At 44.6% G+C, this 22,299-nt stretch overlaps 1 protein-coding gene across 1 annotated transcript in view; it reads right to left on the reverse strand.

The window, feature by feature from the left end:
• Positions 1 to 1,872: 1,872 nt before the first annotated feature.
• LRRC9 (leucine rich repeat containing 9) overlaps positions 1,873 to 22,299 on the reverse strand; it is a 126,335-nt gene continuing 105,908 nt past the window's right edge. The window contains exons 29-33 of the mRNA XM_040411210.1: positions 19,314 to 19,382; positions 16,547 to 16,672; positions 10,756 to 10,942; positions 8,343 to 8,514; positions 1,873 to 2,156 (exon numbers count right to left, since the gene is read on the reverse strand). Of these exons, the coding sequence (XP_040267144.1) occupies positions 2,117 to 2,156; positions 8,343 to 8,514; positions 10,756 to 10,942; positions 16,547 to 16,672; positions 19,314 to 19,382 (594 nt within the window). The 3' untranslated portion in view covers positions 1,873 to 2,116. The remainder of the gene's footprint in view (positions 2,157 to 8,342; positions 8,515 to 10,755; positions 10,943 to 16,546; positions 16,673 to 19,313; positions 19,383 to 22,299) is intronic.

Here is a 22,299-nt window from a genome sequence, read left to right on the forward strand (position 1 = left end):
AGGGCTGTGCCCAGGAGATGCCCTCGCAATCTGACAGATTTGGAGTGTTTTTGCAAAGAAGAGTCAAAATGTGCCATGCTGATAGACTCATACCCAAAAAGACTGAGTGCTGTAATAAAATCAAAAGGTGCTTCAACAAAGTATTAGTTTAAGGGTGTACACACTTATGCAACCATATTATTTTACTTTTATATTTTTTCTTCCCTCTACCTAAAAGATTTCAGTTTGTTTTTCAATTGAGTGGTACAGTTTATAGGTCACATTAAAGGTGGAATAGATTTGGATATTTGTTGGGTGAAAGCAGGAGACTCAACTACTATGGTCACCACAGGGCCCATGCACACAGCTGTATTGTAACTCTGTACAACCTCTGACTTGTACAAAGCTATAATACAGCACCCATAGACTTCCACAGGGGCCCTACTAGACTCTGTAGTGTAGGGATCTGTGTGCGAACAGGGCCGGCGATGACAGACGTCGCTGCGTTCAGCAGTCTTAAAGGTCCAAACTCAGTTTATTTTGTATCCACCACAAAGCAAGGGATCCGTTGTAAAAGGTGAAGGCACGACACCAACATAACACATAAACATGAAATCACAGTCCTGGCCCGCTAGGCGCTAACTAAACAGAGGTTTCTACCTCACCTAGGTACAACTCCCATGCAGATCAGACTTTTTACAGGAGAGACTGGTCTACCAGCTTCAAGGCTCTGACCCAGACTGAGGCCTCCATTCCCCAGTCACAATCCCAGTGACTACGCCTAGAAACACCTCAGGCTAGAGGGAATATCTGTACCGGAGTGGGGTGGAATGGTAGGACCCTCTACCAATTCTAGCTACCATGCAAACAAAATAAAATCAGCCCATAAAAAAATAAAAATCTAAATAAACCAGTTCCAGTAAACTATACTTTGCTAAAACCATACAGTCTTCTGGATTCCTTTTATCTCACCTATCTGATCAATCTTAGCAGATATAAACCCCCTCCAGTACTTTTACAAAGATGTTGTTACAGTAGGTATATGTCATTCGATGTAAAACAGAAGACCACTGATACATTTCAATTTGCAATTCATGTATAGTTACAAAAGCAACATTTCAGGTCTATTGGCTATTTGGCCCTTTTATCGTGTAGGATAAGATCATTCGATTTGCCCTTTTATCGTGTAGGATAAGATCACTTGATTCAGCAGCGTGCTAGGCAGCTGCTGAATCAAATGATATCAGATTTTTAGTCTCTTTTGGTAGCAGGAGGTTGAAGACGGGCACCCATTAAAAGCCATTATCTCGAAGCATCCTATCGCTTTGGAGCATACACATATGTACGGACACATGGGATTCTCCATTTGAGAATATTAGGGAGTTATGTGGCGGCGAACTCTGTGTCTACATCTCCATAGACTCTAGGCATGCACTCTGACGCTTCATTCAGGGTCTATAGGGCGGATGGAAATAAACAGATATATGGCGCTATATAAATGCTATAAGCCATGAGATCTCCCAATATCTAGCGACTCCACTTCAAACCCTGAACAGCAAAGTCTGACTAGTTCCGCAGTGATAGGAGGGTCCTGCAGGCTGCCTGTCCAGTTCTATAAACTGCCCCCCTGCCCCATAAGAACTTATTGGACCGACTGGATCATCTATCGTCCGCTATATTGAACCCTTGAGTCTACCATGGGCCATGTTTTAATTCAGGATTGTTGTAAAATCATTTCAGCACATCTCGTTAGTTTTATTTTATATGCTTTTTTTTTTTTTATTGCTGCAGCAATACCGTGCTAATAAGTAATCATTTTATTTAATTTACCATGTTATGAATAACACATTTCATATACATTTAGCAAAAAAGCAATCTGCTATGTAATCTGGATACGTATAATCTACAGTATATAATCTGTATATTCATGCATATAATAATAAATATTAGTTTGAGGAACATGAACAGCTTTGATTTAATGTTACTTATACATAATTCATATGACATAAAATGAGATATGATTTAACATATACACAAATATACAATGGAGGCCAAAGGCTGTATGTATGTCATCTGCATACAGTTATGTCATTGAAGGAGTTCAGGAACGGTGGTCTCACCAAAACTGCCCACTGTCTTACATCCGATTTTGACGTACTGCCCCATTGCCAAAGAATCTGCAAATTAAAATGGCAAAAAATATTAAAAATGAAGTGATACTAAAGTGCACATTGCCAGACTGATACTTTCTCTATGTATACCTTCACTTAATACAGCTGTATGTAAAATAAAATATACTGAGAAATACCAGAAATCAGAAATGTTACGTTTTATATTTATTCCCCCAATTTTAGATTACTAAATCAGACTGATCTGGGGCTAAAGGGTGTGAATAATTATGCAATTTCTAATATCAAATATTTAAAATGTCTCCTAAAGGAGGTTTATGTGAGATGTTCCTGCAGAGAAGAAACAAGGGGAGTAGCAGCTACCTGTCCTTAGCTGGGATTTAAAAAAAAAAATTAAAATAAGCAATTTCACAAGCCTATAACACAAAAGAATTTTAGCACCTGGGTTCACAAGGTCCATATATCACAAGTCAGTATTAGGCCTCCTGCACACAACCGTTTTTGTGGTCCGCATCCAAGCCGCATTTTGTTTGCGGCTTGGGTGCGGACCCATTCACTTTAATGGGGCCGCAAAAGATGCGGACAGCACTCCGTGTGCTGTCCGCATCCATTGCACCGTTCCGTGGCCCCGCAAAAAAAAAAACATAGCATGTCCTATTCTTGTCTGTTTTGCGGACAAGAATAGGCATTTCTACAATGGGCCGCCCGTTCCGTAAATTGCGGAAGGCACACGGGCGGCTTCCCTTTTTTGCGGACCGCAAAAAACGGCACGGTCGTGTTAATGAGGCCTTAAGGACGTCACATTTGAAGGGGTTTTCAGGACCTAGCCAGTCCTGCAAACCCACCTTCATTACACATACCACGCCTGTAGGAGAAAGTTTGTAATGTACGTGCTGTTCCAAAGTTGCAAGGGTCGGCCTCCTGGGGTCCCGATTTCATGGCGCTCTTCTTCTAAAAATCCAGCTTCCGCTGACATCAAGTCCTTTACCAGGTTTCTGACCTGAGCTATGGAGAGGACATCACTTCCGCTGTGGACGGAGCCAGAACCATTTCCCTTCATGGGGCATAAGCATATGTGGTAAATTCAAGAGTTTGCGAGAGAAATAGTCCTGGCTCCATCTACAGCAGAAGTAAGGTCCTGTTCATAGCCCTGGTCACAAACCTGGGGAAGGACGTGACGTTGGTGGAAGCCGAATTTTGAGAAGAGAAGGGTCACGTACCAACAAGCCGATCGATACCACTTTGGCATATCACAAACATTCTCCTATAGTTGGATTATGTGTAATTCAGGTGGGTTTGCAGGACTGCTGGGTCCCAGAAAACCCCAGCTCCTCTATCACTATAGGGTGATTCTTCAGAACAGAAGAACCATAAGGGGGTCTAGGTGTTTCGACCATAATACAAACCTTGTGAAAGCGGCCTTATAACATCAGAGGTTAAACCCACTAATGTGCCCATGGACTTACTGTGACCTTCTATTACAACTCACTTTCCTGGAATCAGCTGTACTTTCCACAATCACATGCAGTAAACACCCAGGTAATAATAGTCAATGACTAAATAGCAGTCAAGATGGGTCAAATGGACAAGAAACAGAAAAGAGCACGCACAATTATTACTCTTTTTAAGAAGCCATGCAATTACGTGCATCTGTAGAGATCTGCAGTCTCGCAATGTGCAGGATGTATGATAAATCTGGAGCATGCTTAGACCGCCTGCCGAAGGTTACACCATCTATTGTTGGCCTAGTTTGTGTCAGCTTTGTGCAATTTGTCACATTTTTGGTCCCGGCCCTTTTTCCTACAAAGCAATGCCCCTTCTCACTAAGTCCCTTCCACGCTAAGTTGTACCAAATTAACACTTTTCTTGACTAGAGGCGCAGTCACATTAGTAAATATGGACCAATTTGTTGTTTTATCTAGAAGTTGTCACTCCAATCAGCGAACCATACTACAGTATATTATAACCTGCTAAAAACTATTAAAAAAAGTGTAAGACAAGTATAAGTCTGATATGGAATATATTCTGTATTGGCCACCAGAATTTTTACATTCAAAATGCCAAATATCTAGTCTGCAGATTTGTACCTATGACACTGGCTGACCTGTTACATGTGTGCTTGGCAGCTATATATTAGGGTGTTTCATTTTGTAATATAAAATATAAAATGTAAAATGTTTGCAGACTTTGCTTACCCCTCGAGTCTCAGTGATATAAAAGATATATATGCCAAATTTCAAGAAAATTGGATAATATTTAGCGGTTGCACACTTTGATCAGTTTTGTAAAAGTAGGCAAAAAATATAATTTTTCAATGTTAATTACTTTTATTGGGAAAGCTAGAAATCACAAACTTAAAATAATTTTAAAACTAGACACTTAGATTAATAGCAGTGGCGTAACTACCGGCGAAGCAGGGGAAGCGGCTGCTTCGGGGCCCGGGCTGACAAGGGGCCCAGCGCCTAGCAGCGTGTGACTGTCTCAGATGATTGTTTAATACAGCAGAGGCCCCTTCACATACAGCGAGGGCCCCCTGTCCTGTACTGGGCCCACTACCATGTATTTGTCCACCACCCCGTACTGTGCCCCCAGCCCTGTACTGTGCCCCCTTCTCTATACTGTGCCCCCTGCACTGTACTGGGCCCACTGCCGTGTATTTGTCCACCACCCTGTACTGTGCCCCCTGCCCTGTGTCCTATTCCCTGCACTATGTCCCATTATAATACTGTGTAGGAGGCATATTACAGGAGTATAAGGAGATACCCCTGTACTTTGCCCTCTTATACTCTACACTGTGCCCCATGTCATATATTGTACTGTGCCCCCTTATACTCTGTTATCCAGTCACTGTATGGCGGTTTTATCCAGTCACTGTATGGCGGTGTTATCCAGTCATTGTATAGCGACATTATCCAGTCATTGTGTGGTGGTGCTATCCAGTCACTTTATGGCCATGTTATCCAGTTACTGTATGCTGGTGTTTGCTAGTCCTTGAATGGCAGTGTTATCCAGTCACTGTACGGCAGTGTTATCCAGTCACTGTACGGCAGTGTTATCCAGTCACTGTACGGCAGTGTTATCCAGTCACTGTACGGCAGTGTTATCCAGTCACTGTACGGCAGTGTTATCCAGTCACTGTATGGCAGTGTTATCCAGTCACTGTATAGTGCTGTTATCCAGTCATGATATGAGCTATTATCCAATATCGTGGTATTTAGTCTCTGTATGTTGGTAATATATAGTCACTAAATTTATTATTATTCAGGGGTATAAATCATTTTTTGTTTTCTTCCAGAGGGAAGTGGAGATCTTGATGTTCCTCAACGCCATAGTCATGTTGAAGAACAGGCGGAGTAGTAAGTCTTAGAATTTTCTATATTAAAGAGCATGTGCCAGCATGATCAACCCTAGTAAACCATATTGCCTGGTAGGGTTGATCATGCTGAGTCCTCGGATCTGTATTTTATGTTTTTGCTAATTAGGTTCTCGGCCCTTGTCTGAGCCCCCCTGGCCTGTGCCCCCCTTGCGCCTGTCTGTGTTCCACTGGTCTAGATCGTGAGTAGCCAAAGGAGTGGGGTTTACACAGGAGGAGGGACTTGCAAAGCACCCGGGGGGCCCATCCAAAAATTTGCTGTGGGGCCAAGTCACTTCTAGTTACGCCCCTGATTAATAGGTAGTATAATAGGCAAAACATGTGTTATATTAATCAGCTTTGAACGATGCAATCCCTTCTGTTAGCTTGGCGACGACTTTTCTGTGATGCTCGACTTTCTGAACAAGAATTGTTTTTGTTGTTCGTCCCTGACCGATTCGTTAAAACTTTTTTATCAGAGCAATTCCTCTTTCTGCGGTATCATTGACCACCTTAAGAGCGTTCACATGGCTTCTTAGAGAATCGCTGCAGTATTCTGTCACGTCGTGGATCCCAAACAATTCAAAGAAGGTCTTTGTTTTATTAGTGACGAAACGGCTCAGGTCTTTACCTTCAAAAACTAGGTTTTTACCCTCTAATCGTTTAATTTCCTTTTTCTTTCTAGGTTTGGTTTCAAAAAATTTTGTCATATTTTCCTTAACAGCCTAGGTAATCTAAAAAAGCCAATCTTACGTTTGTTTCTGACAGATACCAAAAGTGTCTGTTAGCAACTGTGAGAGCACTTTTTTTGACGTCTGCATCTGGGTAAGTGCTCAGAAGCTGTAGCATATCCAGATCATTCTTTGGAGTCCATCGACTTACAATTGCCTTGTGCAAAAAGCGAACATACATGAGGCTGACAAAATGTGCAACCCGTTTCATTCCTTTCAATTCTGGTTGAGGAATATTCAACTGTTTAGTGAAGAGGACAATTTTAAGTGCGTATATTGCCTTTGCCATCCACCTTGCTTGATGCAAGGCCCCTGGGATCCTGAAACTGAAGTCGTTTTTAGACCAACCTCCTAGGTACAGGAGTGAGAGGAGTAATAAAAGTGATCAATGTGTGCAACCCCTAAATATTATCCAATCTTCTTGAAATTTGGCATATATGTCTTTTACATCACAGACTCGGGATGTAAGCAAAGTCATATGAAAATAACATCTTTGGAAAAATGAAACACATTATATATATATATATATATATATATATATATATATATATATAGTGCAGGTGCATCAAATAAGCAATTACTACATGTAAACAAGAGAATACTTCAATAAAGTGCATACATAGTGCAATCAAATATATATAAACACATAATGCTGTGTGTAAGTGACCATACATGATTATTCATACAGAAAATTCATAATGTGTACCGTGAAAAATGCTGAGTAATAAATCCGTAATTATGTAAATAAATCCCATCAAATGTGCAATTCATCTGATTAAAACAGTGTCATTATCAAACGGAGGGGGGGGGGGGGAGACTCACCAGGGAGCAACGAAAAGCTAAACACACCATGTATGGCGTTTGGAGAAGGGCACTGCCTGATGACATAAGAAAAAGACGTCCCAGGGACACAGGGGGCCAACGGAACGTAATGATGATCAGTGCGCCAGTCAGTCATGCGCACTCGTCATCCAGTGTATAGACTAATGAAGGTAAGGAAAAACCACAAACTCCAACTTGTTGGCACAGACGCACAATGCGTCCAGCCGCCATATTGGTTATGGGCAAACTAAATGGAAAAAATTTGTAGCAAACAAACCATAATTATTTTGTGTTGAAAAAACCATAAGGATAGAGTCTTATCAATAGTTAGCAGGGTTCTCCTGCATAATCATTCACATTAACACCAAATATGGTACCCTGAGGGCAGGTGGGCGCCTAGGTGATGGCCATCATAAATAGAGACGGACACCTCCTCGCGTCAGGGGGGGCAACCGTGGGACAAGTCTACTGGACAGCGGACAGCCCCACTATGTAGCCCACCATACACCACCTGATACAGAGTACCCAATAAAGGTGTAGAACCTGAAAAATGATGCTACAATAAAAATAATAATACAAATAAAAAACAAACTATGAAATAAACATAATAAGTACATATCCTGTAGTCAAAAAAACATGCGCAGCAGTGACGTGACTATCTATCTAATATCTATCTATCTATCTAATATCTATCTATCTATCTAATATCTATCTATCTAATATCTATCTATCTAGCTTAGCTCTATTTTATACAGCCATAGAAGTCCATGAGGCTTCTAAGGTACTTTCATAAGGAGCCACAGTCTACAGTAGCCATACAGGCCCTCTGCACAATCACGTATACTCCAGAGCTAAGATCCCGCAGCATTCCTTGCTACCTCATTATAGCAGCACACGCGGCGCTATTTTTTCCTGTAAATGACAGGACACCATAACGGAAACCTAATGGACCCCAGTATAAGCCAATGGGACATGTTGGGAGCTGCTGCTGTCCCTTGTGTGACAGATCTGTCAGAGTTTGAATTACGTTTTTCTGCTCCAATGAGGGAACAGAAAAACGGAATTCATAACGATGTGAACTCAGTCGTATTTTTTTCTCGTGGCATTTAGTTGCTTGCAAGTCGTGGTAAAATTGCGTAAATTTTGCTATGCAGGCAGGATGGTCAGTGATTTCACTGGTTCTGCTGATGGACGCGCCTTATATTCTTGGCTATTGATTCAGCTCATGGCACAGTTGCTTGCGCTGTGTGTAGGCTGAGGGTAACATAAAGCTGCATATGTTCGTCAGGGTCGCTGTCCCAGCAGTGGCCATTAATTAGCAGTACGCACCTTCCGTCATGCTCCAGATTGCTTGCTTGTAAGTGCGCTGCTCGATTTTGGTTGCCTTGTTGCAAGTACGTGGAAGAAATACTTGTTCCTCCTTTGAACTGCCTGAAAGCAATTTCTGCATTCACGCTGCGTGGGTTATTCATCGCGACTCCATGGGGCTTGGTTTTCTTGTCTGAAATATAAAAAATGTCTTTTTTAGACTGTAATCAATTTTTAAATAAGCCCCTGCCTGTAATTTCCTGTTGCTCCACAATATTAGGAGAAAAAGAAACCAGGGAAGAGACAGATTGTGCTGTACTGTACATTTTACTGTGCGATTTCAACAGGGTACCATTATATAACAGACCTAGATCAAGACGGCAGTGGTCTGGAAAGTTTGTGTAGATCCAAAAGTTCACCTTCCCTTAGGATCCATTCACACGTCCATAGTTCTGGGTCCGCATCCATTTCGCAATTTTTCGTAACAGGTGCTGACCCATTCATTTCAATGGGGCTGCAAAAGATGCGGACAGCGCACTGTGTGCTGTCCTAAGTTCCGTTCCGCGGCCCCCGCAAAAAAGATAGAGCGTGCCCTATTATTGTCCGCAATTGCGGACAAGAATAGGCATTTCTATCATAGGGCCAGCCAATGTGGAATGCACACGGCAGGTATCCGTGTTTTGCGGATCCACAATTTGCGGACGTGTGAATGAATCCTTAGGCTGATATCACACATAGCTCTTAGGCTACTTTCACATTAGCGTTTTTTTTTTTGCGGATCATGCTTCCGTTACCATAATACAACCGCATGCATCCGTCATGAACGGATCCGGTTGTATTATGTCTTATATAGCCACGACGGATCCGTCATGAACACCATTGAAAGTCAATGGGGGACAGATCCGTTTTCTATTGTGTCAGAGAAAAAGCATCCGTCCCCATTGACTTACATTGTGTGTCAGGACGGATCTGTCTTGCTCCGCACCACATTGTTATTCTGTTCGCGAGGGGAGCGCAACCAAACGGAACGGACTACATTTTGGTGCATTCTGTTTCGTTCAGTTCAGTTTTATCCCCATTGACAACGAATGGGGACAAAACGGAAGCGTTTTCTTCCGATATTGAGATCCTATGACGGATCTCAATTGCAGAATTGAAAACGCTAATGTGAAAGTAGCCTTAATTGTGTTTCAGGGAGTGTTTTTCTGCATTTTTGTTTTGAATGCTGAGTCGGCAGCTCAGCATTCATGGATGGGCTCCCATCCATAAAATGGCTGCAGATGACCAAACAAGCTTCTTTGATTGAAACACCCCTGCCATAGGAGCATGCGCAGACCTGGACATCAAGAGTCAACCACACTGTGCATCTATGCAGCAGGCAAGATGAGGTGTTGTGTTTGGCCATTGCCACTCCGTCTGCAGCCACTTTATGGATGGTGCGGTGCTGTCCAAACGGGACAGGGGGCTGAAGAGGAAATAAAGATGTATTAATGAGCGCCAGATAATCCACATTAGGATTCCAAGGTTTGTTTCCAGGGGTTACGACCACCCTGCAATCCAGCAGTAGGCATTTCTATCATAGTGCCGGCCATGTGTGGTCTGCAAAATGCGAAACGCACATGGCGGTGTACATGTTTTGCGGGTCCGCAATTTGCGGACGTGTGAATGGACCCTAATCCTAGACAACCCCTTTAAAGATCACAGCCGAGTTAAGCCGAAAATGTTCTGGGTTTGTCACCCATAAATAATACAGCAAAAATGACAGTTTATGATGTTGTATGGAGGTCGTACATGGAGACTGTGACATTGACTACTTGCAGCATGGCCAAAAATCTAAGATCCGAAGCTCCTGCTCGCTGTGTGCATGACGTGGACATATCCTGCAGCCGCTTTTCTTCTAGTACCTGCTGTTCTGAAAGCCTGTGTTTATTCAGCCCCCCGGCTGTGTGTATATGAAACATGCTGGCCACCATTGTGTTTTTACAGAGCACTCCATGCTTTTTTTTATTTTTTATGAAGCACCTATAAAAACACATTTTCATTAATCCGCAGCAAGGATGTCTGCTTAATTGCTTCAGGCTGACATCTTTGTCCTTACTTAATTGCCGCTGATTGACATTTTTGTTTCTAAGCACTAACTGTACGTTTAGAAATTAGTCTCCGTGATTTTAATACGTGGTGCTTGGAAGAAAAAGCCATGTTTGGGGCCGCACAATTATGTCAACAACTCTTAGCAGAAAATAATTTGTGCAGAAATTAGCACTTAAGAGCCACCCAGCTCAGGGCACGCCAGCCGAGGGCTCGGAGTGAGTGGCGTGAGTGAAAGGCTGAATGAGCGGCATGATTAGGATTCTCTGTGCGCTATACTGGCATCTGGATGCGATAAGAAAAAAAAAAAAAAGAAGAGATACGGAATGGATTGTAATTTACTTACATTTGTTGGAGTCGTTTGGAAAGATGTCATCTTGTGCATTACTTAAGTAGAGATCAGGCCCGGGGATATGGTGGTGGCTCCCTCCTGGCAGGCAGACATTGGTAACACATAATGGCGATGCCTTGCTTAAGATCAGGGTGGATGCCGGATGCACCACTTCTATGACTGGGTTCTGACCAGATAATGTCTACATGAGAAACCATACAAAACATCGTGATCACCTGGTTTATCCCCCCCTTAAAGGGTGTTCCGAGATTTTAATACTGATGACCTGACCTCAGTATCTGGTCGGTCCCGCCGATCAGCTGTTAGAGAAGGCACCGGCGCTCCTGTGAGCGCCGCGGCCTTCTCTCTGCTTACCAAGCACAGCGCCGTACATTGTATAGTGGCTGTGCTTGGTATCGCGCTTAGCCCCATTTACTTCTATGGGGCTGACCTGCTCCTAGGCCATGTGACCGATGAACAAGACGTCACACGGCCTAGGAAATGCTGAAAAAAGGCCACGGCTCTCAAAGGAGCGCCAGTGCCTTCTCAAACAGCTGATCGGCAGGGTCCTGGGTGTCGGACCCCCACTGTTCGGATACTGATAACCTATCAGAGGATAGTGCATCAGTATTAAAATCTCGGAAAACCCCTTTAAAAAGGAATCCTGTCACCAGCGACCTCCCTATCACATAGCTGTGGTTCACCTGATTAAAACGCTGTTTTTCTTTTGTTGATCTGAGGCTCCCTTCCTGAGTTAGGATACTTTTTCTTAATATGCAATACGAATATGAAGTTTTACGTTGCCAGGTTTTGCTCCTGCAAGTGCCCTGGAGGTGGAGCTCGACTGTGAAGTGCTCCCTGCATTGAGCTGCTTCACAGCCCCTCCCCCTCTGAGTGACCGCTATCGTGGTCTCCTGGCTGGATGCTACAGCTGTCACTCAAAGAAGAAGGGAGTGGCTGTGAAGCAGACCAATGCAGAGAGCACTTCTCAGTGAAGCTCCGCCTCCTGGACACTTGCAGGAGCAAAGTTCATATTCACACTATTCTTGATAATATATGCTCCACAAAAAGTATGTTTGTCCTGCTCTCCCTGGCCCCTGCCTAGTGCTGTCAGCAGTATAGCATAGTCAAAAGTGTTGACAGATTTCCTTTAATTCGTTCTCAGAAATTAATATCTCTTTACAGGGAACCTGTCATTAACTTTCTGTGCCCATACCAACGGCAGTATAAAGTAGAGACAGGTGAGTGGATTTCCGCGGTCTGTCATTTATAAGTTAAAAGTAAGTGGTTGCCGAGAACCAACATCACAATCATTGCAGACTGGGCCTGGAAAAGAGTCACAGCCACCTGAGAAGAGTCCTGGTTATTCATGAGTTCCTGCTCTCCTGCCCACCTGCTGATGGCTGACAGTCTTCTACCTAGTTTTCTCTCTTTCTCTCTAGGAGAGAACTGCCAATCATCAGCAGAAGGGGAGAGAGCAGGAGATTAGGAATAACCAGGACTCTTCTCATGTAGATCTGACTCTCGGCAACCACTTACTTTTAGCTCATGAGTTACACACCGCTGACATCAGCATTTCTGTCACTATTTTATGCTGCCCTCAGGGAGGTCAGCATAAAGGTAATGACAGGTTCCCTTTAATTATATAATTAACTGAAAGTCCATAGGAAAGGTGATAAATGTATGATAGATGCAGCATCTGATTGCTGGAACCCCCATCAAGCACAAGAACCAGGTTCCTGAGTCTCCTGTATGAATGGAGCAGTGACTTCCACTCCACTCATTGTCTATTGGACTGATGGAGTGTTGTACCCGACTATCTCCGTCAGTCCCATAAACAGTGAATGAAGCGGTCCAGCATATCCACTACTCCTCCATTCTCACAGGGACCTCCGTTCTTATGATCAGAGGATTTGCCAGCAGTCGAAACCCCCCAGAGATCATAAATGTATCACCTGTCCTGTGGATAGCTGATAAATGTTGTTTACAGGAAAACCCCTTTAAAGGGATGTTCCCTTCAACCCAGGAATAAATTAGACCCTATCTGGGAAAGGATTTAACAATAGACAATCACATAGCTACAGGCTAATTTCCTTTCTTGTCCCAAATAATAAAATTTTACTTTTAATGATTCGCTTAAAATGAAGTCAGCACATCTATTAACTATTATAAGTGAGCTATGGGTTAAAACTAGCTGATGCTCATTATTAGTGCCAGATCACTATGTTATTGAATTGCTTCGATTTTAGACGGTGGCTGGGAGTGCACTGCCCCACACCACCACTCTGAGTGAAGTGTGCACTGGCGCACACTGATCGCTTATAGCATGCAACGTATCTTTGTATTAGGGTCCATTCACAACACCGGAAGTGTTTTGCGGATCCACAAAACACGGACACCTGCAATGTGCGATCCGCAATTTGCGGACCGCACATCACAGACACTATAATAGAAAATGCCTTTTCTGGTCCGCAATTGCGGACAAGAATAGGACATGTTCTATTTTTTTTCAGGAACGGAATTGCGGATCCCGAAAAAAAGGATGCGGATCACGAAAATGCAGATGCGGATCCCGGAAATGCGGATTCGGATCCGTTCCAGCCCCATTGAAAGTGAAAGGGTCCGCAAATTTGCGGAACGAATGCGGACCCAAATTACGAACGTGTGAATGGACCCTTAGGCCTCCTGCACACGACCGTTGTGTGCACCCGTGGCCGTTGTGCCGTTTTCCGTTTTTTTTCACGGACCCATTGACTTTCAATGGGTCAGTGGAAAAAACGGAAAATGCACCGTTTTGCAGCCGCATCCGTGATCCGTGTTTCCTGGCCGTGAAAAAAATATGACCTGTCCTATTTTTTTCACGGCCAACGGTTCACGGACCCATTCAAGTCAATGGGTCCGTGAAAGAACACGGATGGACACAAGATTGGCATCCGTGTCCGTGATCCGTGGCCGTAGGTTAGTTTTTATACAGACGGATCCGAAGATCCGTCTGTATAAAAGCTTTTTCAAAGCTGAGTTTTCACTTCGTGAAAACTCAGAACCGACAGTATATTCTAACACAGAAGCGTTCCCATGGTGATGGGGACGCTTCTAGTTAGAATACACTACAAACTGTGTACAAGACTGCCCCCTGCTGCCTGGCAGCACCCGATCTCTTACAGGGGGCCGTGATCAGCACAATTAACCCCTTCAGGTGCGGCACCTGAAGGGGTTAATTGTGCTGATCACGGCCCCCTGTAAGAGATCAGGGCTGCCAGGCAGCAGGGGGCAGACCCTCCCCCCCCCTCCCCAGTTTGAATATCATTGGTGGCCAGTGCGGCCCCCCCTCTATTGTAATAATAGGTTGGTGGCCAGTGCGGCCCCCCCCTCCCTCTATTGTAATAATTCGTTGGTGGCACAGTGTGCGCCCCCCATCGGCCCCCCCTCCCTCTATAGCATTAACAACATTGGTGGCCAGTGTGCGGCCTCCCATCTCCCCCCCCCCCCCCATCATTGGTGGCAGCGGAGTTCCGATCGGAGTCCCAGTTTAATCGCTGGGGCTCCGATCGGTAACCATGGCAACCAGGACGCTACTACAGTCCTGGTTGCCATGGTTACTTAGCAATAGTACAATAGTAGAAGATTCATACTTACCGGCTGCTGCGATGTTCGTGTCCGGCCGGGAGCTCCACCTACTGGTAAGTGTCATTGCTAAATGAACTGTCACTTACCAGTAGGAGGAGCTCCCGGCCGGAAGCAGACATCGCAGCTCCCAGGTAAGTATGAATCTTTTACTATTGTACTATTGCTAGTAACCCGCTGCCACCAATGATCAGGGGGGGGGGGGGGGGGTGGTAGATGGGAGGCCGCACACTGGCCACCAATGTTGTTAATGCTATAGAGGGAGGGGGGGCCGATGGGGGGCGCACACTGTGCCACCAACGATTACAATAGAGGGAGGAAGGGGCGCACACTGTGCCACCAACGAATTATTACAATAGAGGGAGGAAGGGGGAGGGGCGCACACTGTGCCACCAACGAATTATTACAATAGAGGGAGGAAGGGGGGGGGGGCGCACACTGTGCCACCAACGAATTATTACAATAGAGGGAGGAAGGGGGGGGGGGGGGCCGCACTGGCCACCAATGATATTCAAACTGGGGAGGGGGGGGGGTCTGCCCCCTGCTGCCTGGCAGCCCTGATCTCTTACAGGGGGATATGATAGCACAATTAACCCCTTCAGGTGCGGCACCTGAAGGGTTAATTGTGCTGATCACAGCCCCCTGTAAGAGATCGAATGCTGCTAGGCAGCAGGGGGCAGTCATGTACACAGTTTGTAGTATATTCTAACTAGAAGCGTCCCCATCACCATGGGAACGCCTCTGTGTTAGAATATACTGTCGGAAATGAGGTTTCACGATCTAACTCATATCCGACAGTATATTCTAACATAGAGGCGTTCCCATGGTGATGGGGACGCTTCAAGTTAAAATATACCATCGGATTGGAGAAAACTCCGATCTGATGGTATAATAAAGGGACTCCAGACTTTACATTGAAAGTCAATAGGGACGGATCCGTTTGAAATAGCACCATATTGTGTCAACGTCAAACGGATCCGTCCCCATTGACTTGCATTGTAATTCAGGACGGATCCGTTTGGCTCCGCACGGCCAGGCGGACACCAAAACGACTTTTTTTTCATGTCCGTGGATCCTCCAAAAATCAAGGAAGACCCACGGATGAAAAAACGGTCACGGTTCACGGAAAAACGGGACCCGTTTTTGCGGACCGCAAAAAAATACGTTCGTGTGCAGGAGGCCTTAATCAAACACTTGAAGGCACATAAACATGAAAGGTCAGCAAACTAAAACCTAAGACTGCCCCCTTTCTTCTAAAGAGATGGATTATCACTGGGATAAGCCATCAATTTTTGAACGGTAGGGTCGGAGTCTAGACCAATCTGAAAGTGATTGCTTATCCTAGTGGCATGCCATGTCTTTATAGAATGGAAATAACCCTTTAAGTACATGTATAGTTAAAGAGGACCTGTCACCTCTCCTGGCATGTCTGTTTTAGCAACTACTTGCATTCCCCATGTCATAAAAATTCTGGAGAATCCATTGTTATTATTCCATGTTGTGCCATTCCTCTACTATTCCTACTAGAAACGTATGAATGAATTGCCAGCAGTCTGCAATAAAGTTCCCGATGGGTGTTACCAGTTGGGGGGGGGGGGGGGGGTGTTTCTTAATAGTCGAACCCTATCCAATCAGTGCTACCATTGTCAGACTATGCAGGGTCACAGCCCTAACTGGTAACACCCATCTGGACCTTTATTGCAGACTGCAATACATTTCTAGTAAGAATAATGTCAGGAGAGGTGACAGGTCTTCTCTAAATGTGATCACTGGCCCTGAACTATTCATAATATCACAATAATGTTTTATCACATAATATTTATATGCCTTAAAAATGTTATCTAATAAGAGCCGACTATGGTGACCGAAGTGTTGTCCATGTAGGTGAATCCAATCCGTGCAAATCACTTTTATGTTACTGAGGTGAATAAATGTTATGTCTGATGTAGTAAAAATGCAAAGCAGAGGCTACTCCCCCATTGTATATTAATGCAGTGTTTCCCAACCAGTGTGCCTCCAGCTGTTGCAAAACTACAACTCCCAGCATGCCCGGACAGCCTTTGGCTGTGCGGGCATGCTGGGGGTTGTAGTTTTGCAACAGCTGGAGGCACACTGGTTGGGAAACACTGTATTAATGGACAGTATACGTAAATGGATTCACATAAAGAAAGTGACGTTTTACTTGCTGTTCGAGGAAATGCATGTCTGCCCTTGCTCTCTCCTCAGAGGTCACGGCAATGCCATCTAATATCTGCAGGTTTTGCAGCCGGAGCACTATGAACTGACGGTGGAACATCTTACGGGAAATCTAAGGATGCAAACGATACAGATACGGAATAGTATTAGGCATATATTCACTTTTAGTCCTCCGTTTTGGTCCACCACAAAAACGCAGATCACTCATCTCAATGGGGCCATCGTGTTCTGTCCGCATCCGTAAGTCCGTTCCGCGGCACCGCAAAAGAAAATAAAAAAATAGAATATGTCCTATTCTTGTCCATTTGGTAGACAAGGATAGGACATTTCTGCAAGAGTAAAAAAAATATAAAAAATAGCGGCATACACTTGGCTGGTATCCAAGTTTTTCGGATCCATGATTCGCGGACCGCAAAACACTTATGGCCATGTGCATGAGACCTTAAAGGGATTCTTTCAGCTAGTTTGAGCCTAGGACATGTGCTGCTAGATCGCCACTAGCACGTCCACAATATACATTCCCCATAGCTCTGAGTGCTTTTATTCAATAAAAAAAAAAGATTTTATATATATATGCAAATGAGGCAAGTAAGGAGCCCAAGGGGCTGTTACCAATGTTTCAGGAGCCCAGCCACGCCCACTGTGCCCAGCACCGCCCGCATCCTCCGAATCTCCTCCTTGCTCCCCTGACGTCACAGAGTTGAAGCGCTGTAATCTTGCGCATGCGCATGTGAGTGCCAGCATGGTGTTCCTTCCCTGTGCTGGCATTAGCCTCAGGGAATGAACTGCGCATGCGCTAGCTGGCATGCGTGAGATTACGGAGATGCGGAGGATGTGGGCGGTGCTGGGCTTCTTCACAGTGGGCGTGGCTGGGCTCCTGAAACGTTGGTAACAGACCCCTTGGGCTCATTACTAGCCTCATTTGCATATATATAAAACCGTTTTTTTTTTATTGAATAAAAGCACTCAGAGCTATGGGGAATGTATATTGTGGACGTGCTAGTGGTGATCTAGCAGCGCATGTCCTCAGCTCTATAGGCTCAAACTAGGTGACAGAATCCCTTTAATGTATTGGCAAGCTGCGCATACTAATTGTTTTCCACTAGTAAAGACAACGCCAAACCTTAGTCTACCCCATTCATGATTGTAGGGGTCACAGTGGTTGTGGCCTCACCAATCTTATCTCACCTATAGTGGCATAACCCCTTTAAAGACATTAAAGGGCTTGTCCATTATTAGAGAAAAATGGCTGCTTTCTGTAAATAAGGCTGAGACATAATACCGCACATAACCTGCGTACAGGTGTGGTACTTTTTTTCAAGATAGCAGCCATCCTGTACAAGGCCTTATAGGCTAGCTTGTACTTCTGTATTGAGATTGTGGCTTGATTCATTATCTCGAAGGACATTTTATCACTATCACGAATAGCAATGATAATTAGTGTGAATACAGTTATCAGCAGGCTGTATTAGGTACCTGCATAAATAACAATTCCATAATGTTAAGGGGTTATTAGATACGCTTTTATAGGGAACCTGTCATCAGTTTTTACTTCCTTATAACTGCAATGTAGGGGCTAGAGAGACGTATTCATGTCTAGCAGCAGTAATAAAGCATATACAACGCCTGCGGCATATGCACATTACTATCGAAGTGGACATTGGACACTTCAACAAGCAAGTGTACTGCAAACTTGGTGGCAAACCCTCCCTATACAAAAATAGGGAGAGACCTGTAAATCTATCTGAGCCGGGGGGTGGAGAAGCTGGTAGGGAGTCACAGTCCTGACTCTTCAGCTTGAGCTGGGTGTGGAGAAGATGGAAGGGAGTCACAGTCCTGACTCTTCAGCTTGAGCCGGCTGTGGAGAAGATGGAAGAGAGTCACAGTCCTGACTCTTCAGCTTGAGCCGGCTGTGGAGAAGATGGAAGAGAGTCACAGTCCTGACTCTTCAGCTCGAGCCGGCTGTGGAGAAGATGGAAGAGAGTCACAGTTCTGACTCTTCAGCTTGAGCCGGGTGTGGAGAAGATGGAAGGGAGTCACAGTCCTGACTCTTCAGCTTGAGCTGGGTGTGGAGAAGATGGAAGGGAGTCACAGTCCTGACTCTTCAGCTTGAGCCGGCTGTGGAGAAGATGGAAGAGAGTCACAGTCCTGACTCTTCAGCTTGAGCCGGCTGTGGAGAAGATGGAAGGGAGTCACAGTCATGACTCTTCAGCTTGAGCCAGGTGTGGCTCACAGTCGTGACCCCAGCTTCAGTTGGGTTTGGAGAAACTGGTAGAGAATCACAGTAGTGATTCTTGAGCTTGAGCTGGGTGTGGAGAAGATGGAAGGGAGTCACAGTCATGACTCTTCAGCTTGAGCCAGGTGTGGAGAAGATGGTAGGGAGTCACAGTCATGACTCTTCAGCTTGAGCCAGGTGTGGAGAAGATGGTAGGGAGTCACAGTCATGACTCTTCAGCTTGAGCCGGGTGTGGAGAAGATGGTAAGGAGTTAGCTTTTTTTTTAAACTATGTTTTCTCTGAAACGCTGCAGTGTCTCAAAGCAAAACATAGTCGTTTGTAACTGGTCTGTCGGGATTTCACGCTGCCTGTGATTCGAGTAGCGTGAAGTTCCTGAAAGGTTCTCTTTTAAAGATGGCATCAGAGACAGATCATGGTGGACTGAAATGAAACACGAGTACATATAGATAGAATGCTAGCTCAGTCCAGCACAAAACCACGAACCAGCCAGAAGACTGGCAGCAAATGATTACTCACTGGGTTTCCAGAGATCGAGAGCTCTAGAAGTGTAGGAATTGCCTCCAGTTTTTCTACTTCTGAAATTTCCTGTTTAATATAGTATGAAATAAAGATTGTTAGCATGAATCTGTAGCCTGTATGTAATTGACTAGGGTGGCATGTGCATAAACTACATCTTTACTGCTGCCCGTGTGCTGCTGGATACGTAATTAACGAAACATATTTCCTTGACGTTTTATCGAAAAAGCAGATAGATGATCTCTGGAATAGTAACAGGTCATCACTAGCCCCAAATCAAGCAACGCCTTCTCAGCATCTTTCAACTGTGTACGTTTTTGCAGGACTCTCCTGTGCTGGAGGCCGCAAAGGCAGTGTTTTTTTGTACATTTGCACAAAAGAGGTGTTTTAGGCTACTTTCACACTAGCGTTGTTTTAATCCGGCGTTCAATTCCGACACTGGAACTGCCAGCCGGATCCGGAAAAACGTGTGAAAACGGATTACATTTGAATCCTGATCAGGATTTTGATCACAATGAAAAAATGCATTGGAAAAAACGGATCCGCCATTTATGGACTTTTACTTTTTTTTCACATTTTTCGGGTTTAACATGCAAAAGCCGGATCCGGTTTGACTGAACACACGGCGCCGGATCCGGCGTTAATGCAAGTCAATGGGAAAAAGGCCGGATCCGGCGTTCAGTCAAAGTGTTCAGGATTTTTGGCCGGAGGTAAAAATACAACATGCTACGTTTTTCTGAAAAGCCTGATCAGTCAAAAAGACTGAACTGAAAACATCCTGATGCAAACTGAACGGATTAGGCTGGGTTCACACGAGAGTGTCCGGATTAGTTCCGGATGCGTCCCGGTGTGTTGCGGCAAACCCGCGCGAGTAGGAATGCAATTGCAGTCAGTTTTGACTGCGATTGCGTTCCGATGTTCAGTTTTTATCGCGCGTGTGCAATGTGTTTTGCACGCGCGTGATAAAAAACCGACTGTGGTACCCAGACCCGAACTTCTTCACAGAAGTTCAGGTTTGGGTTCGGTGTTGTGTAGATGTTATTATTTTCCCTTATAACATGGTTATAAGGGAAAATAATAGCATTCTGAATACAGAATGCATAGTAGGTGGTCAATTGAGGGTTAAAAAATAAAAAAAATTAACTCACCTTCTCCTCTTGTTCGCGTAGTTCTCCCGGTCTTCAGTTCTTTAAAAAGATGAACTATGGGCTAAAGGACCTTTGGTGACGTCAGATCACATGCTCCAATCACATGGTACATCACCGCGGTGATGTACCATGTGATTGGAGCATGTGATCTGACGTCACCAAAGGTCCTTTAGCCCATAGTTCATCTTTTTAAAGAACTGAAGACCGGGAGAACTACGCGAACAAGAGGAGAAGGTGAGTTAATTTTTTTTATTTTTTAACCCTCAATTGATCACCTACTATGCATTCTGTATTCAGAATGCTATTATTTTCCCTTATAACCATGTTATAAGGGAAAATAATACAGTGTATAGACTGTCACCTAGCAACATTGCGTGAAAATCTCACCGCATCCGCACTTGCTTGCGGATGCATGCGATTTTCACGCAACCCCATTCACTTCTATGGGGCCTGCGTTGCGTGCAAAACGCAGAATATAGAGCATGCTGCGATTTTCACGCAACGCATAAGTGATGCGTGAAAATCATCGCTCATCTGAACAGCCCCATTGAAATGAATGGGTCCAGATTCAGTGCGGGTGCAATGCGTTCACCTACCGCATTGCACCCGCGCGGAAATCTCGCCCGTGTGAACGCAGCCTTACTCTCCATTCAGAATGCATTAGGATAAAACTGATCAGTTCTTTTCCGGATTTGAGCCCCTAGGACGGAACTCAGCGCCGGAAAAGAAAAACGCTAGTGTGAAAGTAACCTTAGACAGTTTTCACAGCAGAGAAGAAATAGAGCTAACTTATTCCACAATTTGGAAATTCAAGTGTTATGAGGTATGTACAATATTCTTTGCAATGTACCCTTGGCCCTGATTAGTGTTGCCTCTTTTTTGCATTATGACATTTTTTATAACAAGCAATAGTTTTGCATAGCAGAACTTTCTTAAAGAAGTTTTCCAGGTTTATCATACCGATTGACCTATCCTCAGGATAGGTCATCTATATGAGATCAGCGGGGGTCCGACTCCTGGGACCCCCAGTGGTCAGTTGTAGCTTGGTGAGCACTTAGACCTCTTCCTAGGCCGTATGATGTCACGTTTATTGGTCACATGGCCTAGGCGCAGCTCAGTCCCATTCAAGTGAAAGAACTGAGCTGCTATATCAAGCACAGCCGCTATTGAATGGATGTGTTTTGTAGGCAGCAAGGAGGGCTGCAGTCTCCTCAAAACAGCTGATCGGCGGGGGTTCTGGTAGTCGAACCCCCGCCAATCTCATACTAACCTATCCTGAGGATGTCATCATAATGATAATCCCAGAAAACCTCTTTAAAATTTGTTTAGACCAGGGATGCTCAACCTGCGGCCCTCCAGCTGTTGCAAAACTACAACTCCCAGCATGCTCGGACAACCTACAGCTATCAGCCTACAGTAGAGCATGATGGGATTTGTAGTTTTACAACAGCTGGAGGGCCACAGGTTGAGCATGCCTGGTTTAGACATATATGCAGGTAGATCTGAAAGACGGATGAATGATGACCTTCCAGGTGACCCAGTGACAGAAAACAGGGCTCTTCCACACGAGCAGATGCCGTGCAGGTAATCCGCTGCGTGAAAGATTGCCAAGCCCCGTTCCGGACAGCAGAGACACGGAGCATTAACATGAATGATAATGCTCCGTGCCTCTTTGTGATCTTTTTACTACAAAATCACGGTGACAACTTTATCTCACTGTGATTTTGTAGTAAAAAGATACAGAGAGGCAAAGAGCGTTATCAGTCATGTTAATGCTCCGTGTCTCTGCTGTCCGGAACGGGGCTTGGCTCTCATTCACACAGCGGATTACCAGCACG

This window comes from Bufo bufo, chromosome 11, assembly GCF_905171765.1.
Source record: "Bufo bufo chromosome 11, aBufBuf1.1, whole genome shotgun sequence".
NCBI lineage: Eukaryota > Metazoa > Chordata > Amphibia > Anura > Bufonidae > Bufo > Bufo bufo.